Genomic DNA, 21,034 nt, shown 5'->3' with positions numbered 1-21,034 from the left:
AGCACTGGCCATCTGTTCTGAGGCGAGAGGAGAAGCTTTGCAAATGATAGAAGTGCCGATTGATTTTAGAAAGCACGCTAGCGAGAGATCACCGGCATTAATGCATGTATTAGGTGGCGTTATAACGTTGCTATTTATAAACTAATAGACCCGTGCTTTAGTATCTTTGCCGGCACTTAAATAAGAGCATACATTTTTAAAAATGACAGTGATGTTTTTGCTTGTTATATCCATGTCCATCGCCTTAATAACGGCAGAATCGTCTGTGTATTTCCGAGAGCAGTTTGAAGATGGAGGTAATGTGCTCATTTTCGTACTCACGATACAGTGCAATATTTGTGAATAGGCCAAATAATTCATTAAGTGGATGTTTTTATGGTAGGGAATTGTTATGAAGTTAGGCACCGAGCTTTGGGGGTGATTTTGCTCAACTCCATTCCCTAAGCTAGCGCCATTTCTCTCAGTTAACCTAACCTAGCCAGTCAGTGGCCAGCAGAGCATCAGCTGGAGCTGCTAATGTAGCTCGCTGTTCTGTCTCGCTTTAACAGATCACGCTGTCTTTTATGTATGAGCTGCCGTTTTTGTGTGAATGCATGCCAGGTCATGAAATGTGGATGCAGGTGTTTTAAACAGCAGTGAACTGGCGAGGCTTAAGTTGGCTACCTACTCGCCAGCATCTTGTTCGAATATTCCCGTTCCACCTTAACCGCTGCACCATTTAAGGTGAAACGGGGAAATTTGAACCAGAAGCTGAGTTCAGATTCGTTTATAACTGCGCGTTTAGTATGGGGCCGTTTAGCTAATGCTACTGTGCCGAGCAGATGGGTGTTCTGAAGTAAACCTATTCGGGGATGATGTTTCTGTCTCGGTGCAGATGCCTGGAAGAGCCGATGGGTGGAATCAACGCACAAATCCGACTATGGGAAGTTCGTGCTGTCTGCTGGGACATTTTATGGTGATGCGGAGAAGGACAAGGGTGAGATCTGTGCTTCTCTTGATGTTGAATACTGAGATTCTGATGTTTGTGACCGGCGATTCTTATAAAACTCTATATGGTTTTAAGGTCATCAGTAATAATGCTTAAGTTTGCGTTATTACAGTAAATTTTATTTTATGCTTACTGATTACTGCTACTCTATGGTTAAAAAAATAATGTCTTACAAAGCTGACATAGCTTGGTTTGATTAGTCTGTTCCATTTTTTTCACTGAAAATGACACACAGTATTGGAAATGTTAGCCTACTGTTTATTTAGTTTGTATGTTGGAACTGTTCATCATAATCAGAAGCACCCAGCAAATTATGTACATTATAATTGACGGTCAGGTCCTAGATACCTTGTGCAAAGTGTAGTGAATATAATTAAAAAAGAAAAAGAAAACCAACCGTTTGTCAACAGGATCTCTGCTATTTTTTGGCAATAAAATTATGGTTATGATGCTTGTTATCTGTCAGATATATTGCTGTAATATAAAAATGAAAAACAGTATATTGCCCAGCACTCATTCTAAGGTTTTTTTTTGGCATATGAATTACATAATCCATCCTGTTCATGGCATTATCTTGTCCTTTAAGTTATTGAAATTGACTAAATCAGTAGTAAAATCTGAAAATCTTCCATAGACTCTGTCATGCTGCAAAATAAGCTATTTCTAATGTTATAACATATATTACTTTATTTGTGATATGGTGTAATTTCTAATGTTTGATATTATTGTTGATCACTGTTAATTGAATTGTGTTCCTGCACAGGCCTCCAGACCAGCCAGGATGCTCACTTCTATGCCCTCTCATCCCGCTTCAAGGAATTCAGCAACAAGCACCAGCCATTAGTTGTGCAGTTTACAGTCAAACATGAGCAGAGTATAGACTGTGGAGGAGGCTACATTAAGCTGTTCCCATCAGACCTCAAACAAGAAGACATGCATGGAGATTCCACGTACAACATTATGTTTGGTGAGAAATTTATAAGCATGTTCTGTGTTTTGTGTTCAGTCCACAGTTGAAGACCATTAAGGGACATATTCTATAACTTTTTCAGGTCCTGATATCTGTGGACCTGGCACCAAGAAGGTTCATGTCATCTTCCATTACAAGGGCAAGAATCATTTGATCAACAAAGATATCAGGTGCAAGGTAAAGTCAGTCCCAAAGTGTTGTATTCCCCAAATACATATTCTTCTCATTCCAGCTCCTCATCTTCATCATTGCATCTTTATCATTCAGTAATCTTTACAATGTGTCTTTGTTTAGGATGATGAACACTCCCACTTGTACACACTGATTGTTAAACCAGACAACACATATGAAGTGAAGATTGACAACAAGAAAGTGGAGTCTGGATCTTTGGAGGACGACTGGGACTTCCTGCCACCAAAGAAGATCAAAGATCCTGATGCCAGGAAGCCTGAGGACTGGGACGAGAGGGAGAAGATCGACGATCCCGATGACAAGAAACCCGAGGTGGGTTGCTGAGCAAGACTGAACTGAACCTGAACTTAGATAATGGTGTTTAGACAGATCTGGTAATACATTTACATAAAAGCATCTGATAAGCAGTAGCAAAAAAAGGCATCAGAACTGATATCAGAGGTTTAGGGGATTTTTCATTTGCCACTTGACTGAGAAATCATGTTTATGTTGTTCACATTTCACCTCCATGCATCATGTTCATTTTGTATAGCTTAAGTGATCTTTGTTATGTTAGACAATGCTTAACACTTCTCAAACAGCAATCCTGAAAAAAACCTGTGAGTTTCTCTAAACTTATGTTTTTCCATGTGTTTTGTAGGATTGGGAGAAGCCTGAGAATATCCCTGACCCTGATGCCAAGAAGCCTGATGACTGGGACGATGAGATGGATGGAGAATGGGAGCCTCCTATGGTTACTAACCCTGAATACAAGGTACTCAAAGCACCTAATTAGACAGACACCACTGTTAACTTTTTACATGGCACTGAGCAGAGATTGGCCATACATTCTTTTGTAAGGTGTATATAATATAAATCAGAAGTATGTGGACGGGCTATAGCTCATGAGGCAGTTCTATATTCTAGGCCTAAAGAAATATTTTCCTAAATATATTCCATTGTAGACCTAAAGAAATCCTAAGTTTTGGTTAGAGGAAAGGTTTTCTCTTTTCTTCAGAACTGTAGCACAGGCACAGTTGAAATGGTTTGAGAAAACATAGTAAATTGCTTTTACCTTTTTGTAGGGTGAATGGAAGCCAAAACAGATTGATAATCCTGTTTACAAGGGAAAATGGGTGCATCCTGAAATTGATAATCCTGAGTACACTGCCGATCCTGAGATCTACAAATACAACAGCATTGGTGTGATCGGATTGGACTTGTGGCAGGTATGGTATAACTAATATACACACACACCACTGAGAAGAACATTTGTTTATGCCATTGAATAAATCTTTTTATATTTGCTAACTTATTTTACTTCACTATGTTTTTTTGGATTAGGTCAAGTCTGGCACCATTTTTGACAACTTCTTAATCACAAACGACCCAAAACTGGCTGAAGAGGTTGGCAATGAGACTTGGGGAGCAACAAAGGTGAGTTCTCAGCTCTAGATGGTTCTTTAAATTTAGGTCAGTGGATAAAAAGTATTTGTCCATTAAAACTGATCAAAAAGAACATGCTTATTACATTTAGACACTTTCCATCTAAAGTCTACACACATTAATAAAAATATACCAGATAGTTGCTAAGAAAACAAATATCAAACTGTGAGGTTGTTCTTATGTCAGACTGTAGTGTTGCTGTATAAAATATAAAAAGATGTATTGACATGTCTGCATATTTTCTTGTAACTTGAAATGTAAGCCTGTATTGAGTATTAATATTGTATGCAAACAGTAAAAGTTAACCAATCACTTTTTACTAGTCTTCACATGACCTCCATTTATGGTATGGTCAGTACTATAACTTGCATACTATTTGAGACAAAACTTTGTGGATCTTACAGTGAGTGATGAAGCTGCCTGCGTAAATATTTGACATCTTTGGCCATCACTAGAATGTTCCAGGCTTGAGAGAAAAGATATGCATTAAATACTGCTGTGTGGTTTTATAAAAGAACTACAGGTGAAACTGGTAAAATGAAAGAGTAGAATATAGATAATTATTTTTAAAATATAAAACAAAAAAAATTCTGTATATGAAAACATGATTCGTTAGCAAAATAACAAAATAATTTATTTCTGTAAGTCTAGTGACAAGTCTAGTTTCAAGACTTCTTGTTGTGACGAATGTGGATTTTACAGGGATGGAAATCTGCTGACCTGAAAACTATATCAAAGGGGAATTTCACTGAACTGTCAGAATTTATTACTTTAATCACTGGGATGTAAATTAAGTCTTTTAGCTTGATTTGACCTGAAATTGCACTGTAGAGGTACCAACTTATTTGCAATGGTGTTGATAAGAACCAGGGGTTGCAATGTCTACAACATAAATATAGTAATTTTATTTGCTATCCAAAACCAGTGACCCTCCATGAGTCTTGAGTTTGTATATGTAACGCTGACGAAATGGTAATAAATGTGGGGGGGGCTGGGGGGACGTTTTCTTTGGGTACTATTTTGCCTTGAAGTGTCATCATGCTTACCTGTATGCACAAATAGCTTTTAGAAATATTTGAACCCAAAACTTACTGAAAAAATAAGTGTTTCAGTCAACATAGCAGAACCATTTGAGGAAGCTTTTAGAATAATTAAACTCGTTGTTGAACTCTTTTGGATGTATGCTTCCTGTCGCCACCACTGTGAACAGTTCTGAATTGCCAAGTTTCTCTTGAATGATTTCACATTAAATCACTCTGAATGGCTTGACTTGCATCTATGTTTTTTATCTTACATTTTAATTAGACAAACATTTTGAAAAATCTGTGAAATCCCCCTTTATCAATAACAATGATGTTTTATCAAAAACAGTGTTAGCTGAAGTCTGTACTTATCTCATGTACATTAAATAACCAATGCCTAAACTAATGGAATTGGTGGGCAGTAATTTGACTGGTCACTGATTGGTTGTTACCATGTTCTACCATAACAGGATGCTGAAAAAAAGATGAAGGACAGTCAAGAGGAGGAGGAGAGAAAGAAACGTGAAGAAGAGGAAAAGAAAAGAAGAGAAGAGGCAAAGGAGGAGGCTGAGGAAGAAGAAGAGGACAAGGAGGAGGAGGAGGAGGAAGAAGAGGAAGAGGAGGAAGATGAGGAAGAAACAGACTCTAAACTCAAGGATGAGTTGTAGACTTGGAGGAACTCATGAAGAACTGCCTTGTCTTCTGTTACCAGGGGGAATATGGCAGAGAATTGGACTATGCTGGACATTCCTTTTGTCTCTTAGATCAGACATTTGAAATGTTAACAACTGTTCATCAAGCTTCATCACCATAACACCAAGCATGTCCCAGATCCCCCTGTATTTTCAGGAAGGTAGTGTTAAGAGGAACCAGTCTGAGAGGAAGTCTTGCTTCATGAAATGCAAATAAGTTGGTGAAATTGTATGTTTGTGTTTGCAAAAAAAAAAAAACAGAAGACTGTTGTGGTTTGGGGACATTATGCAATATAACTAGGATATTTGAGTGGTTTAAAAAATGGTAGCTCAGTATGTTACACAAAACACCATAATAGTTTGATAACACTAAAATCATTTCTAAAAACATTTCAGCTAATTCTGTAATATATGGAAGCTCTATGACTACTGTTCAGTTTATTTTTAACATTTTTAAATGTGTTGCCATTTTGTTTTCATTCAGTTTCATCACTGTGCATATCTGATCTAAGTTGTTTTGGCATGGAGCAGCCTGGATTCCAACAGATTGCTTCCCACTTTACATCCTTGAACTGCCTATATTATGTGTATGAGAGTCTCTGTACATTCTTTTTGTTTATTTTCAACTCTAACCTCAAAGTCAAGATAAAATTGTACCATTAATGTTTCACATCTTAGCAGACTTGTTTGCAGACCAGTCTGAATTAATCACAGTTTTGTTGTCCAACTTGACCGTTGTAAAAATGCACTGCTGTACAAGAAACCAGATAGGAATAATGTGAAGCTGATTTCATGAGCCAGCAAGCTAACTTGGGTTCAGCCCTGATTGGGATTAAATACAACTGTGCTCAAGGATACCTGAAGTGTAGCCCAAAGTAACTTGCTCACACATGAATCCATCTTTGCATTTCAGCTTTGATTAATACACCTCATATTTCACCAAACAAAATGATATTTGACCCTTTTAAGATGTTTTGTACTTTTTTGTGTTTGAGGGGAAAATGCATAGTTGTAGAGAGGTCTGGTATGATTTGATGGCCTACTGTATAATAACATACATGTACTATTTACTGCTCATTTCTCGTCTCTTTTTGAGTTATCTTTGAGCACTTCCTCACCAGCAGACGAATCTAGTGAAGTGTTAGAGATTTTATGCTTGTAAGATAATCACATTTTTTCTGTTTCTATATTATCCAGTGGTTAAGATGTAAACAAAGTCATCTAGAGTGGTTTCACTCACCATTCAAGAGAAATTTGCCTCATTGGAAAACTACCATACAAAATGGTTATTAATACATTGCCTGAGCCAGTGTTTTATGATTGTTTGTAGATGACGTTTTGACTTAAAACATCTTTAAAGTCTTGCAGGGCATTGTGTGACAAAATGGCATCTAAAGAAAAATTATTTTTACAGATTTACTGCTGATTCACCATATTAACTTCAGAAGATGTGTAGATTCACTGCTCATTTTTGGATAGCAAATAAAATGATTGTAACGTTATGGCCAGTGGTTCCACTTGCCACCACTGTAAAGAAATTTGAGTAGGTAAGTTTCTCTTCAATGAGAGATTTCACATCAAAACATTCTGTATTACTTTTTTATATGTGTGAATTAGGCAGAATGCTTAAAAATTGGAGTTTACCTTTATGTGCAATTCAGGACACTTCATGGAGGAAGTCTTTTAAAATGACAAACAAATCTGATAGAGTGTTTAGAGTGATAGACTGTCCTTGTTAATGTTTCATATTATCTAAATGTGTAAGTCACATTCATAGCCACATTTCCCTAGAAATAGAAATTCCTTCTTAGTCTAGGCCTAGGTCTACTCTAGCAAACCAGCACTGAAGCTTGTGTTAACATTAATGAATATGACTGAATTATGTGAATATAGATTGTACATTCTCAATTCAGTTCTAATACCAATAACATTGATGATGGAAAAATAAAAACCATAGCTGAAGTACTGTTAATTCAGAATGACTTTGATCAAGTCCCTAAGACTTGAACCAGTGGATGTATGTTTTGGCATTTGGCATTTGGCAATTTTTGATCATTTTTACACAGGTAGGCCAAGGTGGTGTTAGGAGTCTTGCCCAAGGACTCTTATTGGTATAGTGTAGGGCGCTTGCCCTGGTGGAACTTTTAGATTAGCAACAGCCAGAATATTGATCTAAAACGGCTAGATGGTCAAGTTAGCACACCGCTAACTTATCCTAATCGTTTGTTCGCCTGAGATGAACCCAAAGTTATCTAGCACACAAGCCACCGAGTAAACTTATTTCAGTAAGTTTTTAGCCAAAGTCCTCCCTTCAGCTACATCCTTTACCGACTCACGTTACTTTTGCAGAGGGAGTAAAACCATAGACCCTCCCCCAGGTCTGGTATGATTGGCTTACAACTCACAAGATCTGATATGATTGGCTAGAACTTACGAAGTCTGATGAGATTGGCCGAGCTGGGGTCCACCTTTAAACTAAATGGTGGCAGGGCGGAGGCAGCGATGCATTAGCGCGGGAGCATCTTTGAGGTCGTGTCCTGCTGTCACAGTATTTTGTTAAGTTGGAGACACGTTAACACGCCAAAATAAACTATAGATCATTTGAATCAGTACTGTATATTTATTTGGGAAATGGGGCAAAATAACATTTTTTAAGTTATTGCGGCGTCCATGAGCACCTTTATAACAGGCACAACAAATCTACTTTGTACAGGGTATAATACCAGTATGCCTCACAGGCCGTCGAGTAAATGTACGGCGTATAAACATGAACTCCTTACCTCTTTAAAGCGTGTAACGTGTTTGTAATTGGATTCCTTTTCTTCAAGGAATCCACGCCAGTGTTTTGGCCAGCGTCTGTGGCCCACAGTGTCATTCCAGTAGAGTGCAGATCCAGCTCCGGGTTTTCCAGCAACCCTATATTGCCCCATTGCCTATCGCAGCACAGGGTGATGGACTAGTGGGAACAGAAACATTATGGCTGCCAGTCTTTCCCTGACTCAGGTAATACTGCTTCTGAACACACATTTAACTCTGATTTTTACACTTTTTCACGGTTATCTTCAACGTATCATCAGATTGCTGCGCGTTAATAAGTTTTAAAGTTGGGCTCGGCCGTGGCCTGTGTTGTTTGAAGTTGTTTTTGCAGCCACTGCTTGGAAAAAAAGTTTCTAGCGAGCTAGCTGCTTGATCTTAGCTAGGGACTGCGAGAAGGGCGTAGGTTAGTCTGTGTCAGTTTAGAACTGGGTGGGTTACCAGTTTTCCCCTGGTGTTTTCACATTATCTGGTCACCCGATACGGGTCTATTCCCGCTTTGAAGTAGAACTTTAATCGCACGGAGACCTTTCAACCCCGAGTGACAGAACATGAAAACTGTTTGATCAAAATGAGGCAGAACTGCTTCAGTTAGCGTTAAGTAGAACTGGGAAAAGTTTAAATCGAACTTAACGGTTCTGCAGTGTGAGCAAAGTTTGCAGAAATGTCTAGAAACTTGTCCGTCTCCGTGCTAATCGCTCTGACAGTGCTGTCAGCTCTGCCTGGACGGCGGTCGGATGTCTGTGCATTTTTTGATCGCATTAGTTTTCAGGACGGAGACAGCAGCAGGAAGCGCGTTTGGGCTGTAGTATTGGGTTCAGGATCTGTCTGTTAGCTAGTTAGCTTTTTTGCTCATGCGTCTGTCAGCATTTGATAAATAAATATACTTTGTTAGCGGCGTCGAAGTTTTGTCGAGTCGTGCCATGTTGTTTTCTGTCGTCCAATTGTGAACATTTTAATCTGTTGTAACTTTGGTTAGCAGTTTTTTCGAGTTTGTAAACTAACGTTAGCTGATTAGCGAGCTAACCTAGCTCCCTCCTTGCATGATCTTGTCGCTAGCAGACTAGCTCCCCTCCTAGGCTAATTTTGGGCTAATAGCGTTATTTCAGTTTTTGCGTGTAAGCCCGGTCATATAAGGCGTATTTTACGCACGCAAACTAGATTAAATAAGTGGAGTTATAAACACTAAGCTGCAATGTCATCTGCTCGTTACTTGTAGGAGTAACGTCAGTTTATTGTCTAGCTGGCTATGTGTAAATGCACAGTTCCTCATTTTGAAAGCTACAGGCATGTTAGTCTGGCAGCTAGTTGCTGTAGTGCTGTGAAACTGCCAGAGATCTGCATTACAGTGAAATTTTTATTTTTTTTAGGAACGTTTAAAAAATGAGCTTGTCATCACGCGATTCAGAAAGACCATTGTTTCATTAAACGTCGCACATTGCATTTGTTATGTATACATCATGCTTATTTTGTCTCACTTAAAATACTGAAATATTAGAAGTCAGTGTGAAGAGGAAGCTGGCAGAGTTTGCCGAGAGGCAGTTGAAGACATTACCTACAAACAGCATAATGCAGACTGCACACACCTGCCCATCCAACGTTACTTCTGAGAGCAGTGTATTGCAGGGGATTTCCACCTATTTTTTTTTTTACATAATTTGGAGTAAATAGTCTTTCAGAGTGGTTTGATGTAAAATGGTTCATTTTAGACCAATTACTGACACAGATTTCTTTACAGTGGCAGAGATAGGAACTCAGGGTCGCAATGTCTACAACAGAAATATGGCTATTTTGATTTTTATCCAAAACCACTAGTGAACAAAACACATATTCTTAGTTTTTGGTTTTTACTTAGTTTTTTTTAGTTTTTTGTATTTGTAGATGTGTGTGTGTGTGTGTGTGTGTGTTTTGTTTGTTTGTTTATTTATTTATTTATAATAAACCGTGGCTATTTTGTCTTACAACGCCCTGCATGTCCAGGGTACGGATGGATTAACATGCATGGATTAACAAGACGTTCTAGGCCAATACTTTATGACCAAACTATTGTACAGCAATAGACATCAGATCTCGTGTTCATAACCAATTTGTGTAATACCTTTTTTGTGAAGGAGCTTTTAGAGGCATTACAATCTTCAGACTTTTAGTTCCTATCACCACCACTGTGAACAGTTCTGACTCAGCAAGTTTCTCTAGAATGGAACATCTCACATAAAACCACTCTGACTTTTGTCTACATCTTAACCACTTAATTTTGTGGTTGAAAAAAAGTATGAAAATTTGGTGGAGTTTCTTTTAAGTAGCTTTGCTACACAAACAGTGGCTGGTGTTCCAGGAAGGCTTTACACTAGATGTAGGACCATTGCTGTTAGGAGTTCATTGGATTCAGCCACAAGAGCAGTAGAGAAGTCAAGTACCAATGTTGAAGTATTAGTTCTGTAGTACAAATGTCACTCCAGCTCATCCCAAAGCTATTTAATGGTGCTCCATCAGTCTGCTACCACTACTCCACACACCAGTGTTGGGGGCTTTATACTCTCTAGCTGACACTTGGCCTTGGTTATGGTGACATTAGGCTCATGTGTGGTTGCTCTAGAGCATCCCATTCTATTGAGTGTACTTTCCTATGGAAATTATACATATTCTAGTGAAGCACACTAAGGTGGTTCGATCAGAAGACATTATGGTTCATTTATCTTGTTAAGGAAGACAAGGCTCAACAGTTGGAACACTAAAGAGCTGCTGTGAAAGGAATTATTCAGTAATAGTCATTTTTAACATTAGATTCCTATGCATGCGTATTTACATGGTTATTAAAACATTGACTTATTAGGATAGCCATAACTGAAAGAACTTTTGTAATAAGTTGTGGAAAATGTTTTCTTTCAATTCATATAAAGTATGAACAAGTATAAAAAGTAAATGGGCAAAATTCTGGAACCCGCCAACATCTTAATATACATCAGTAACTGTAAATGGGACACCGAATTGAAAGGCTAAAATCGAGAAGGTAGATCTCTGTGAATGAAATTGGACGTGCTTGACTCACTGATTTGAGTCAATCTTGTCTTTGCAATTAGTTGTTTCTTTGCATGCTTTCATGTTTTTTATCTGAATATTTATTAAATATATCAGAATCACTGTTTGAAAGAGTGCAAAAGTTGTAGTTTTTGTTGTATCACACACTGTTGTTTTAGCCAGTTGCAAGTGGGGCAATTTAACTTAGTAGTGCAGAGCTCATGAACTGGAAGTCTGGCATTCAGCATTCAAGCCTTAGATTTGATAAAAGTGATGGACTGGTCTTCTTGGCAGGCAAGAGCCTGTGTCTTAATTTCTAGAAAACAATCACAATCGCAATTCAGGTCAGAAAAATTGCAATAGAGATTTTCCTTAAGTTTTTCAGTTCTATGGAGAATGACACTATATTGAGATGATATTTTGAGGCAAGATCATTATTAATGTTATTATAAAGTTATAAAGATGCATATGGCCCAATAAACCTTAGGATTTAAGTAGGTCTGATCATTTTCAGTTTCTTTGTTAATTTTTGTGAAATGGCACTAGAAAGTAACTAACTTGGGAATTTGATTAACTAATGGCCTGCCTTGAGGTCAGTTGAGCAAAAATGCATTATTCTTCCTTACAATTATGAGCCATAAAGTTGAACGAAAGGTGTGTGCGTGTGTGGTTCAGTTTGTGAATGGATAGAAATAATACTCTGGACTTTATGGGTTAGAGTTCCTTTTTTTTCCAGTAAATATTTTTGTTTAATAGTTTATTTGTTTTACTTTCTGCAGTGCAAGGCTGCTTTCATGCCACTGTGTGTGTGGCCTTGTTAAACAGCATACCAAATTCACAATCATAAATTCTCATGTGGCCACCAGATGGTTTTGCTGTTGTCCTTTAGGTGTTGGGTGACTTTCTTTTACAGCAAAATATTTAGTCTCAGACTGTTTGGTAGGGATGGGTGCCAAAACTCGCTTCTGAAAAGACCCCCAGGCAATTCATATAGGTGTTTTCAAGCACCAAAACGCATTCTGTGCTATAGGCAAAATATGCATCATAAATTAATATCTATTTGTGACTGTAGTCTATTCTTAGTTATGTGATATCTTTGAAAATCAGTGTCTTGGCCAAAACATGCAACTCCATCAAAGTTTGTGTCATTCTGATGTGGTGTTTGTACCATGCAGAGAAGCTCACGAACGTGGTCTACATCAGTCCTAATTAAACATCTGAAAAGATTTTTCTAAATTATGGCATAGTTTGCTGAGATGTAAACTCACTTGTTCAGAGCAGTTTGATATGAAATGGTAAATACCATCTGTTTTTATGTGTAATCGTATATGATAATACTGAAATATTATCTCAGGGCAGCGTGGTGGCATGGTGGGTAGCGCTGTCGCCTGACAGCAAGTAGGGCCTGGGTTCGAATCCCCGGCCGGGCAACCACGTCCTCTTTGTGGAGTTTGCATGTTCTCCCCATGTCTGCGTGGGTTTCCTCCGGGTTCTCTGGTATCCTCTCACAGTCCAAAGACATGCAGTCAGGTCGTTTGGACATGCTAAATTGCTCCTTGGTGTGAATGTGTGTGTCTGTCTGTCTGCCCTGCAATGGACTGGCAACCTGTCCAGGGTATGTCCTGCCTTTCGCTCAATGACAGCTGGAATAGGTTCCTTGCGACCCAGAAGGAGAAGTAGCTTAGAAGGTGTGTGTGTGTACGTGTGTGTGTGTGTGTGTGTGTGTGTGTGTGTGATTTGCCTCATAAGATCCTGCATGTACATTGCCGCCATGTTGGTATTTACAATTTTCTTACATTGTCATTGATGTGAGCTTGGCAAAAATAACCGGATTCTGTTTGCCAGCTTGTCGGATGACATAGAAGTCTATGTTGTTCATTCAAAACAAACCTGAAGAGAGACTGAGACACTCTGCTTCTGTAACTTAGAAAACATCATTATTTGAAAAGTTCTGATGTCAGCCAATTAAAAATATATCAATTTGTTATTGTTTTTAACTTCAGCATAGTGGTATTGATACCAGTATCACCATTTCAGATGATACTCAATTAGACTTGATACTAAATTTATTAAAACATGAACATTTGTGGACTTTTCTTAATGTAACTGACTTCTTTTCATTGCTGTACAGCTTTCAAGTGGGAACCCTGTCTATGACAAGTACTATCGACAGGTAAGCAACAACGTATGTGTATTTGCTTGAGCAAAATTTGAAAGAGTAGGCAGTGGTATGAGCTTCTTTGCATCTGGATTGGGCTAAGAGATTTTTTTAAAGCAGTCCTCTCTGCAAGAAGATGCCACTTTGAATAAGTTATGACCCACGCTTATGCTGCTACCCAAACCAATGCGTGATAATGAGACATTAGCGAATGAAGCAGCCTGTGGGGATTATTGTGCGGTTGAAGCTTCTTGATCTGTGTACCTTTGTTAATGGCTCACTCCAACCAAGCTTTCCCATAAAGCTTTTTTGTGATCCTTTTTGAAATACTTTTGCAGGAAAATAATAATGATATATGAAATAATCATATTTAAAAATAACATTTTTATAAAGACAGAGGAAGAATATATTGTTGCTTCTAAACACTGGTGTATTTAGGTCACTATTTAAGAAGGCTTTGAGGCAGTATTTTTCAAATTCAGTGCTTTAGGGCCAAATAAATGACTACACAGTTGAGTAACTGCCTTGCTGTTGCATGTTGTTAATGTTTACTGTGATAGTGTTAAAGTCTGGGCTAAATATTTTTTATGTACCAGTCTTTAGATGATTATGATTAATATTTGCAGTATATTGTGCAGTGTGTTGCTTGGAGATGAAGGATTTCAAACAATATAAGACATTATAATGTTATAAACTACTGAAATTTTGGTCATGTTCACCCTCTAAAAAACTGCTGTTTCTATTAGAATAGTTTTGCACCTTTAATAAAAAAATACACACTCAGAAGCCCTGCATTAAGAGCAAGTTGCACGGTGACAGATGATTCCCCCTCTCTTTCCATGCAGGTCGATCCATCTGGCAGTGGGCGGGTAGCAGCCGCAGACGCGGCCTTGTTCTTGAAAAGATGTGGCCTTTCAGACCTGGTCCTAGGCAAGGTAATGCAATAGCAGTGCATATAAGCACTTCAAACATGCACGCATAGGCATGTGGGAAGTAAAGATCAATATATTGATGAAAAGGCTTCTAGAGCCATTTGTAGTAGCTTTGCTATAATGATCCTTTTTACCTGTAGCTGTAAGAGATATTTATATTTGTGACTAGAAGCAATTACTGCTGCTATGGAATATGTTTAATTCTCTTAATAAGAAGTAAATCTTAACCTGCTTATCTGAGGATTGTTTAATGTGTTTAAGCTTCAGTGCTGCCAAGGCTTCTTCTGGCCTCTCTTCATTGGATCCAAAAATAATAGGCTCTTGATTGATTGTTGTTAATAATGGACAGTGAGCCATATCGGTCAGTGCTAAAAGGCAAAATGCCTATGCATATAAAGCGTGGTACCTCTAAACTCCATATCGTCCTTTCCATAGTATTGACTGCTTTTGTCTTTTACAGAAAATGGAATAGAAAATAATGATAAACCTGTAAACCTCAGCAATTCCTTGTTCCCTCTGAAAAATGTGGTTGTTTTGACAACCAGCAAAATCTTTGGTTCTTATAAAAACTCAACCCAGGGATCTACTGTTTTTAGTCATGCAGGCTTTTGATAACAGTGATTATCTCAGGAATATTGCTCCCTTTAAGCTGTTTTGGTGATAAACTGTTTTCTCCTTCAGATATGGGACTTGGCAGATTCAGAACGCAAAGGCTTTCTGAACAAACAGGTATCTCTTTTCTACAAAACATTGTGAAATAATTTCTTCATTTATTATTTGTCTCGCAAGAGGAGAATTGATTTGCAAATACACATACCAAGAAAACACCATAAAAGAGTACATATGTAGTTTAAGAAGTCAAGAATATTAAATTTTTACTTGTTTCTCTTGTTTTGTTTTTTACCCTTGGGGGGAAAAAAAAGAGTATTTCATTCATATAATTTCAGATTTTTGTAATTATTGACCCTTTTAACCAAAATACCAGTCAGTCTTTTTTGTTGTGCAAAAAGTTGAGAAGTTTTAAGCTTTTGGAAGCTTTTGGATTTCTGAGATAGGTTGGTAATGATATTTTTGTTCATCTTTCCCTTTCTAGCAATTTTTTGTTGCACTGCGACTGGTGGCTTGTGCTCAGAATGGCCTCGAAGTTGCATTCAAAAGCCTCAATGTGGCTGTGCCTCCACCAAATTTTGTAAGTGGAGTCATTATTTTCCCTTGAATTTGAATCAGCTTCAAACCTGTAATCCTGATGAGTAATAATGAAATACAAAATGGCATGTCAGCTATTTTGTGGCATTAGTAAGATCCTGTTTAAACAGGAATCCAGTTATGTGTGTTGTAATGTCCCCTCCTTTTGTTTCCTGACCAGCAGGACACTAGCAGTCCACTCCTTCCTGGAGCCGTGCCTGTTGACAGTCCATGGGTGGTCAAGGTTGGAGATGCCCCCAACCATGGAGGGCTTTATATCAGTAACATGTTAAAAAACAATAAATTACATTATGAATAATTTAGTCTGTATAACAGAAAAATATGTTTTTATAGTTTATTCTGTTCTGACCTTACATGGCATGTGATTATGCTCATTGTGTCTGTGTGTGTCTGTGTGTGTCTGTGTGTGTCTGTGTGTGTCTGTGTTTATGGTATAGCCAGAGGAGAAGCTGAAATTTGATGCCATCTTCGACAGTCTGTCGCCAGTGGGTGGCATGCTTACAGGCGACAAGGTCAAACCGGTGCTGCTCAACTCTAAGCTCCCCGTCGATGTCCTGGGCAGGGTAAGGCAAAAGGGGCAGCAAGCATGCTTATTTTAATACTATGAGGCTGTTACTCCATGTTATTTATAATCTTCTTTTTTTGTCCCACACTGCATCTGAGAGCAACTTTCCAGTGTGTGTATAGTATGTCAAGATTTGTATTGGGTACGATTGGCCTAAATCTGGCAAAAAGGCCTACTAAGCCCTGTGTTTGGAGCACATGTGTGACTTCAGCCTCCAGGTGGCAATGTTGACCAATCTGAATTAAATATATATTGCAGGTGTGGGAGCTTAGTGACATAGACAGAGATGGAATGCTGGACAAAGATGAGTTTGCAGTGGTGAGTTCTGTGCTGACAGATAGACACCCACCCACACAAGTCCAAAACAGTGTCACCAACAACCATATAGCCTACTTATATCTGTATTCAGAAATAAGTCCTGTTATGTTTTAACCATGTTAGGGTTCAGATGATGCAAAAACACATAAGGCTTCTGTCTTCTTGGCCCAAAACACTGCAGAGTTCAACACACTGCCTCATTAAACACACCTGAGCCAGCACATCAGCTAAATAGCAAGGCCTTCATGAACTGAATTCAGAACATTAGGTGAGAGTAAATACTAATCTCTGCAGCGTTTTGGCCTGGAAGGTTCCCAGTTTGACATGCCTGCCCTACAGTGTGTAACCCTGAACCTAAACATGGTAGTCATTTCAGTTAGATCACCTGTGTCTGTTCCAACTTTTCTGTGATTGTAGCCCTCTTAGTTCCATACTACTATGTTATGTCTGGTTTGGTGGAGCTTTCCGCTTCACTGATGTTTTGTTAGCTCGCTCCATGTAGAATTATCCACAGTTCTCCCGTGTCTGAAAATGCCACTACAAACGTTAAAAATGTGTTGTCAAGTGAAGAATCTATCTATCTATCTATCTATCTATCTATCTATCTATCTATCTATCTATCTATCTATCTATCTATCTATCTATCTATCTATCTATCTATCTATCTATCTATCTATCTATCTATCTATCTATCTATCTATCTATCTTAGGCAATGTATTTGGTGTATAGGGCTCTTGAAAATGAGCCTGTGCCAGTGGCTCTGCCTCCCTCTCTGGTTCCACCATCAAAAAGGAAAAAAGTCACCCCGACTCCTGTGATGCCCCTCCTCCCTTCGCCACCTCCGTCACTCAAAGAAAGAGGTTCTGCCCACTCTGGGTCCAAACCATTACCAGCTACACCCACACAGCCACAGGTCAGCAGTTAGATGGATTACAGTTTTAAACACAGATAGGGTTTCAGCACAGCTTATTCAGCCTAGGAAAGTAAAGATCTCTTATTCTGTAGTTAATTGTATAAAATTTGTATTTTCAATATTTGTTAAGATGTGCATTAATTAAAAGAAATTGAATTAGACTGGACAAGGCTAAATCTGTTGTGAAGCGTTGGGATATTGAATTGCATAAACTGAACCTCACTTGGTGTGTGTTTTTGTGTGTGTTTTGTAGTGGGTTGTGTCTTCTGCTGATAAAGCTAAGTATGATGAGCTGTTTATTAAGACAGACAGTGACATGGATGGCTTAGTGTCTGGTCCAGAGGTGAGGGACATCTTCCTAAAGACGGGATTGCCCTCCGCCACACTCGCACGCATATGGTGAGGTGACCTGCACAGGCAGCCAGGGCTGTCATTAACGACTATTTTACTATCAATTAATTTATTAACTATTTCATAGATTAGTCAGTTAATATAAATGAGTAATTTTCCTCCAAAAAAAAGATTTATGGCATTCCCTTTGCAAAGAAATGTGCTTAACATAATCCCAGAGCATGTAAGCGCAGCTCATACAAACACACATGCTGTCACTTCAGTCAACATAGAATAAACCCAGATTGTAGACTGAATGTTTCCTTGAACACTTATTCAATGGAAAGTCTACGGTTGCAGGTAGATGACTTTATGGTTTTAATAAGATATGTATGTACAACCCCAATTCCAAAGAAGTTGTGACGCTGTGTAAAACATAAATAAAAACAGAATACGATGATTTGCAGATCCTTTTCAACCTATATTCAATTGAATACACTGCAAAGACAAGGTATTTAATGTTAAAATGGATAAACTTCATTGTTTTTTGCAAATATTCACTCATTTTGAATTTGATGCCTGCAACACATTCCAAAGAAGTTGGGACAGGGGCATGTTTACCACTGTGTTACATCACCTTTCCTCTTAACAACACTCAAAAAGCATTTGGGAACTGAGGACACTAATTGTTGAAGCTTTATAGGTGGAATACTTTTCCATTCTTGCTTGATGTACAACTTCAGTCGCTCAACAGTTCGGGGTCTCCATTGTCGTATTTTGCGCTTCATAATACACCACACATTTTCAATGGGAGACAGGTCTGGACTGCAGGCAGGCCAGTATAGTGCCCGCACGCTTTTACTACAAAGCCACGCTGTTGTAACACATGCAGAATGTGGCTTGGCATTGTCTTACTGAAATAAACAGGGATGTCCCTGAAAAAGACGCTGCTTGGATGGCAGCATATGTTGCTCCAAAACCTGTATGTACCTGTCAGCATTAATGGTGCCTTCACAGATGTGTAAGTTACCCATGCCATGGGCACTAACACACCCCCACACCATCAGAGATGCTGGCTTTTGAACTTTGCGCTGATAACAATCCAGACAGTCCTTTTCCTCTTTGGTCCTGGAGGACACAACATCCATGATTTCCAAAAACAATTTGAACTCGTCAGACCACAGGACACTTTTCCACTTTGCATCAGTCCATCTCAGATGAGCTCAGGCCCAGAGAAGCCAGCAGCGTTTCTGGGTGTTGTTGATATATGGCTTTCACTTTGCATGGCAGAGTTTTAACTTGCACTTGTAGATGGAGCGACGGACTATTTGTTCACGCAGTTGTTCACATTCTTGCTTGTGAATGACTGAGACTTTCAGGGATGCTGCCTTTATACCCAATCATGACACTGACCTGTTTCCAATTAACCTGTTCATCTGTTGAATGTTCCAAACAGGTGTTTTTTGACCATTCCTCAACTTTCCCAGTGTTTTGTTGCCCCTGTCTTTGGAGCGTGTTGCAGGCATCAAATTCAAAATGAGTGAATATTTGCAAAAAACAATAAAGTTTATCTGTTTGAACATTTAAATATCTTGTCTTTGTAGTGTATTCAATTGAATATAGGTTGAAAAAGATTTGCAAATCATCGTATTCTGTTTTTATTTGTTTTACACAACATCCCAACTTCATTGGAATTGGGGTTGTAGCAACTACAAGGAGAACAGATTTTAAAAAGTGTTGCCAACTAATGGTATTTAAAAACTTCAATAGACAGTAGACTTAACAGGGTTTTGCCTTTTCTGGCAGCCAGTCATCCAGAGTGGCACCTGTGTTTTTTCTTCGGGTGCTTATGTATTGCGCTAGTGCTGCTGTGAAACTTTGCACGGTGTGAAAAGAAGAAAGAAAAAGAAAAAAAACCCACCTTTTTGTTTTTTACTCTTCTAATCGGAAATGCTCCCATACTTCTATGTAGTGTTAATCAGGCGAAGCACTTGTTATTTGAATTGAAGTGTTTTAGAAATCAAAAATTTAAATACATAAATTCTTTTTTAAAAATCCTTTTTTGAAATCTTTTTGAAATATTAAAAGTTTGAAATATTGATGTCAACGCATTTTCAGTGTTGGTGTCATTGATTGGGTTGTCTAATTGTGGCAGCCTTAATAGCTGCCATAAATATGACTTCACTGGATAGGATTTGAAGGATATATGATGGAAGGAAGGAAGGAAGCTGGATAATGAAATCTGTGGTCTGAGGGGAACAATAGATGTGGTATCATGTTCAGTTATTTTTGGTTTAAAAATAGTATTTCTACTGAAAGTCGCAAGAATCGATATTTTATTTTTCAATAGGTAGTTTAAGAGGCCCCTTTTACACCTGGCATTAACATGCATCATGGTTGAGCTGATCATAATTGGACAGTATGTTTGAACTGTAATAAGTTGACAACAATACAAAAACATTATATTTGATGTTTTATCCCATGAACTTTTTTCTTTCTGGTCATACATGCTCATTCTAAAGATAATACCTGCAAAATGTTTCAAAAGTTGGGACAGGAGCATGTTTCTTACTGCATTACAGCAGTGATGAGAGGTAGACTCATCAGACCACAATATATGTTTCTGCTGTGCATCGGTCTCTTTCAGAGCTTGAACCCAGAGAAGTCGGCAGTTTATTTGCATTTCACACACTGTCAAAACTTTTTTTTAAAAGTTGGTTTCATATAATTTACTGTAAGAACAACTAGGTGACCCTATTTTAAATGATGTGTGGTATTTTACAAGTGAAAGCATCTAAATAAATTAGCTCTCTGAACAGCAAATTATTTGTATGCATCATCTAATACTTTTTGTGTCTCCTTGCCTTAATAACAGTATTAATCCTGTCAGGTATGGATTGCACCAATCTCCTGAGGTTCCTGTGCATTCTAGCCCACACAACAAGAACTGTGCAATTTCTTTCAGAGTTTATGTGCATTAATTTCAGCTTTTCACTTGGGTAAAAGGAGAGTCCCGTGGTATCTGTTGGCCCACTCATATACAGACACCCTCCAGTTGACATCCTGGAATGTGGGAATGTCAGTGTTGGGTTCTGCAGTAAGCACAAAGAGTGCTTTGGCTATGGACAGGATCTCAAGGGACTGGTGTAATCTTTACTTGACAGGATGGGTGCTGTCATTAAGACAAATGAGTGCTTAACTAGGTATCAGAGGAAAAAAATTATACATGTGCCCATTTTTTGTCAAAAAATTTTGTTCTGCTTTAATAAAAAGAACTCAAGTTAAAAAATCATGAAGTACTTAAAGGCTAAAAGTACATATGATGAGAAACTGCCTTTTCATGTCATTTGTTTGATCAAATTCAGTGCACTGAAACAGAAAAGTGATATGCCTCCATGGTTTGCTCTAATTTTTCTTAGTTGAATTGCTACTCAGTTAAGAAAATCGGAAAGGATCACTTTATTTATCTGAATGCAATTAAAATTATTGT

The 21,034-nt window shown here is 38.3% G+C and overlaps 2 protein-coding genes across 4 annotated transcripts in view; both read left to right on the top strand.

Annotated features, from left to right (window-relative positions):
• The first annotated feature begins 37 nt into the window (after positions 1 to 37).
• On the top strand, positions 38 to 6,359 carry calr (calreticulin). The gene is made up of 9 exons (XM_017693426.2): positions 38 to 296; positions 875 to 976; positions 1,752 to 1,955; positions 2,041 to 2,135; positions 2,253 to 2,462; positions 2,791 to 2,904; positions 3,215 to 3,358; positions 3,474 to 3,566; positions 5,068 to 6,359. Exons 1-9 carry the CDS (start codon positions 203 to 205, stop codon positions 5,263 to 5,265), a joined length of 1,254 nt encoding a protein of 417 aa, XP_017548915.2. The 5' UTR covers positions 38 to 202; the 3' UTR covers positions 5,266 to 6,359.
• A 1,839-nt stretch (positions 6,360 to 8,198) lies between these two features.
• eps15 (epidermal growth factor receptor pathway substrate 15) overlaps positions 8,199 to 21,034 on the top strand; it is a 45,661-nt gene continuing 32,825 nt past the window's right edge. For 2 of the 3 annotated variants that reach the window (XM_017693550.2, XM_017693548.2), the window contains exons 1-10: positions 8,199 to 8,292; positions 13,253 to 13,294; positions 14,125 to 14,214; positions 14,893 to 14,940; positions 15,305 to 15,400; positions 15,578 to 15,640; positions 15,855 to 15,980; positions 16,241 to 16,300; positions 17,011 to 17,214; positions 17,468 to 17,613. In XM_017693550.2, coding sequence (XP_017549039.2) covers positions 8,266 to 8,292; positions 13,253 to 13,294; positions 14,125 to 14,214; positions 14,893 to 14,940; positions 15,305 to 15,400; positions 15,578 to 15,640; positions 15,855 to 15,980; positions 16,241 to 16,300; positions 17,011 to 17,214; positions 17,468 to 17,613 — 902 coding nt within the window. In that variant the 5' untranslated portion in view covers positions 8,199 to 8,265. The remainder of the gene's footprint in view (positions 8,293 to 13,252; positions 13,295 to 14,124; positions 14,215 to 14,892; positions 14,941 to 15,304; positions 15,401 to 15,577; positions 15,641 to 15,854; positions 15,981 to 16,240; positions 16,301 to 17,010; positions 17,215 to 17,467; positions 17,614 to 21,034) is intronic. The other variant, XM_017693549.2, reaches the window with a different exon arrangement.

Source organism: Pygocentrus nattereri, chromosome 28 (genome assembly GCF_015220715.1).
Source record: "Pygocentrus nattereri isolate fPygNat1 chromosome 28, fPygNat1.pri, whole genome shotgun sequence".
Taxonomy (NCBI): domain Eukaryota; kingdom Metazoa; phylum Chordata; class Actinopteri; order Characiformes; family Serrasalmidae; genus Pygocentrus; species Pygocentrus nattereri.
The sequence above is the reverse complement of the archived record's forward strand: the minus strand, read 5'-3'. Positions and strand labels throughout refer to the sequence as shown.

What these genes read in the sequence shown, in the direction of transcription:
- calr (XM_017693426.2), top strand. Translation starts at nt 203, where the DNA reads ATGACAGTGATGTTTTTGCTTGTTATATCCATGTCCATCGCCTTAATA. An exon ending in TGATGCGGAGAAGGACAAGG is followed by an intron (nt 977 to 1,751) that starts GTGAGATCTGTG and finishes GTTCCTGCACAG; the next exon opens with GCCTCCAGACCAGCCAGGAT. An exon ending in CACGTACAACATTATGTTTG is followed by an intron (nt 1,956 to 2,040) that starts GTGAGAAATTTA and finishes TAACTTTTTCAG; the next exon opens with GTCCTGATATCTGTGGACCT.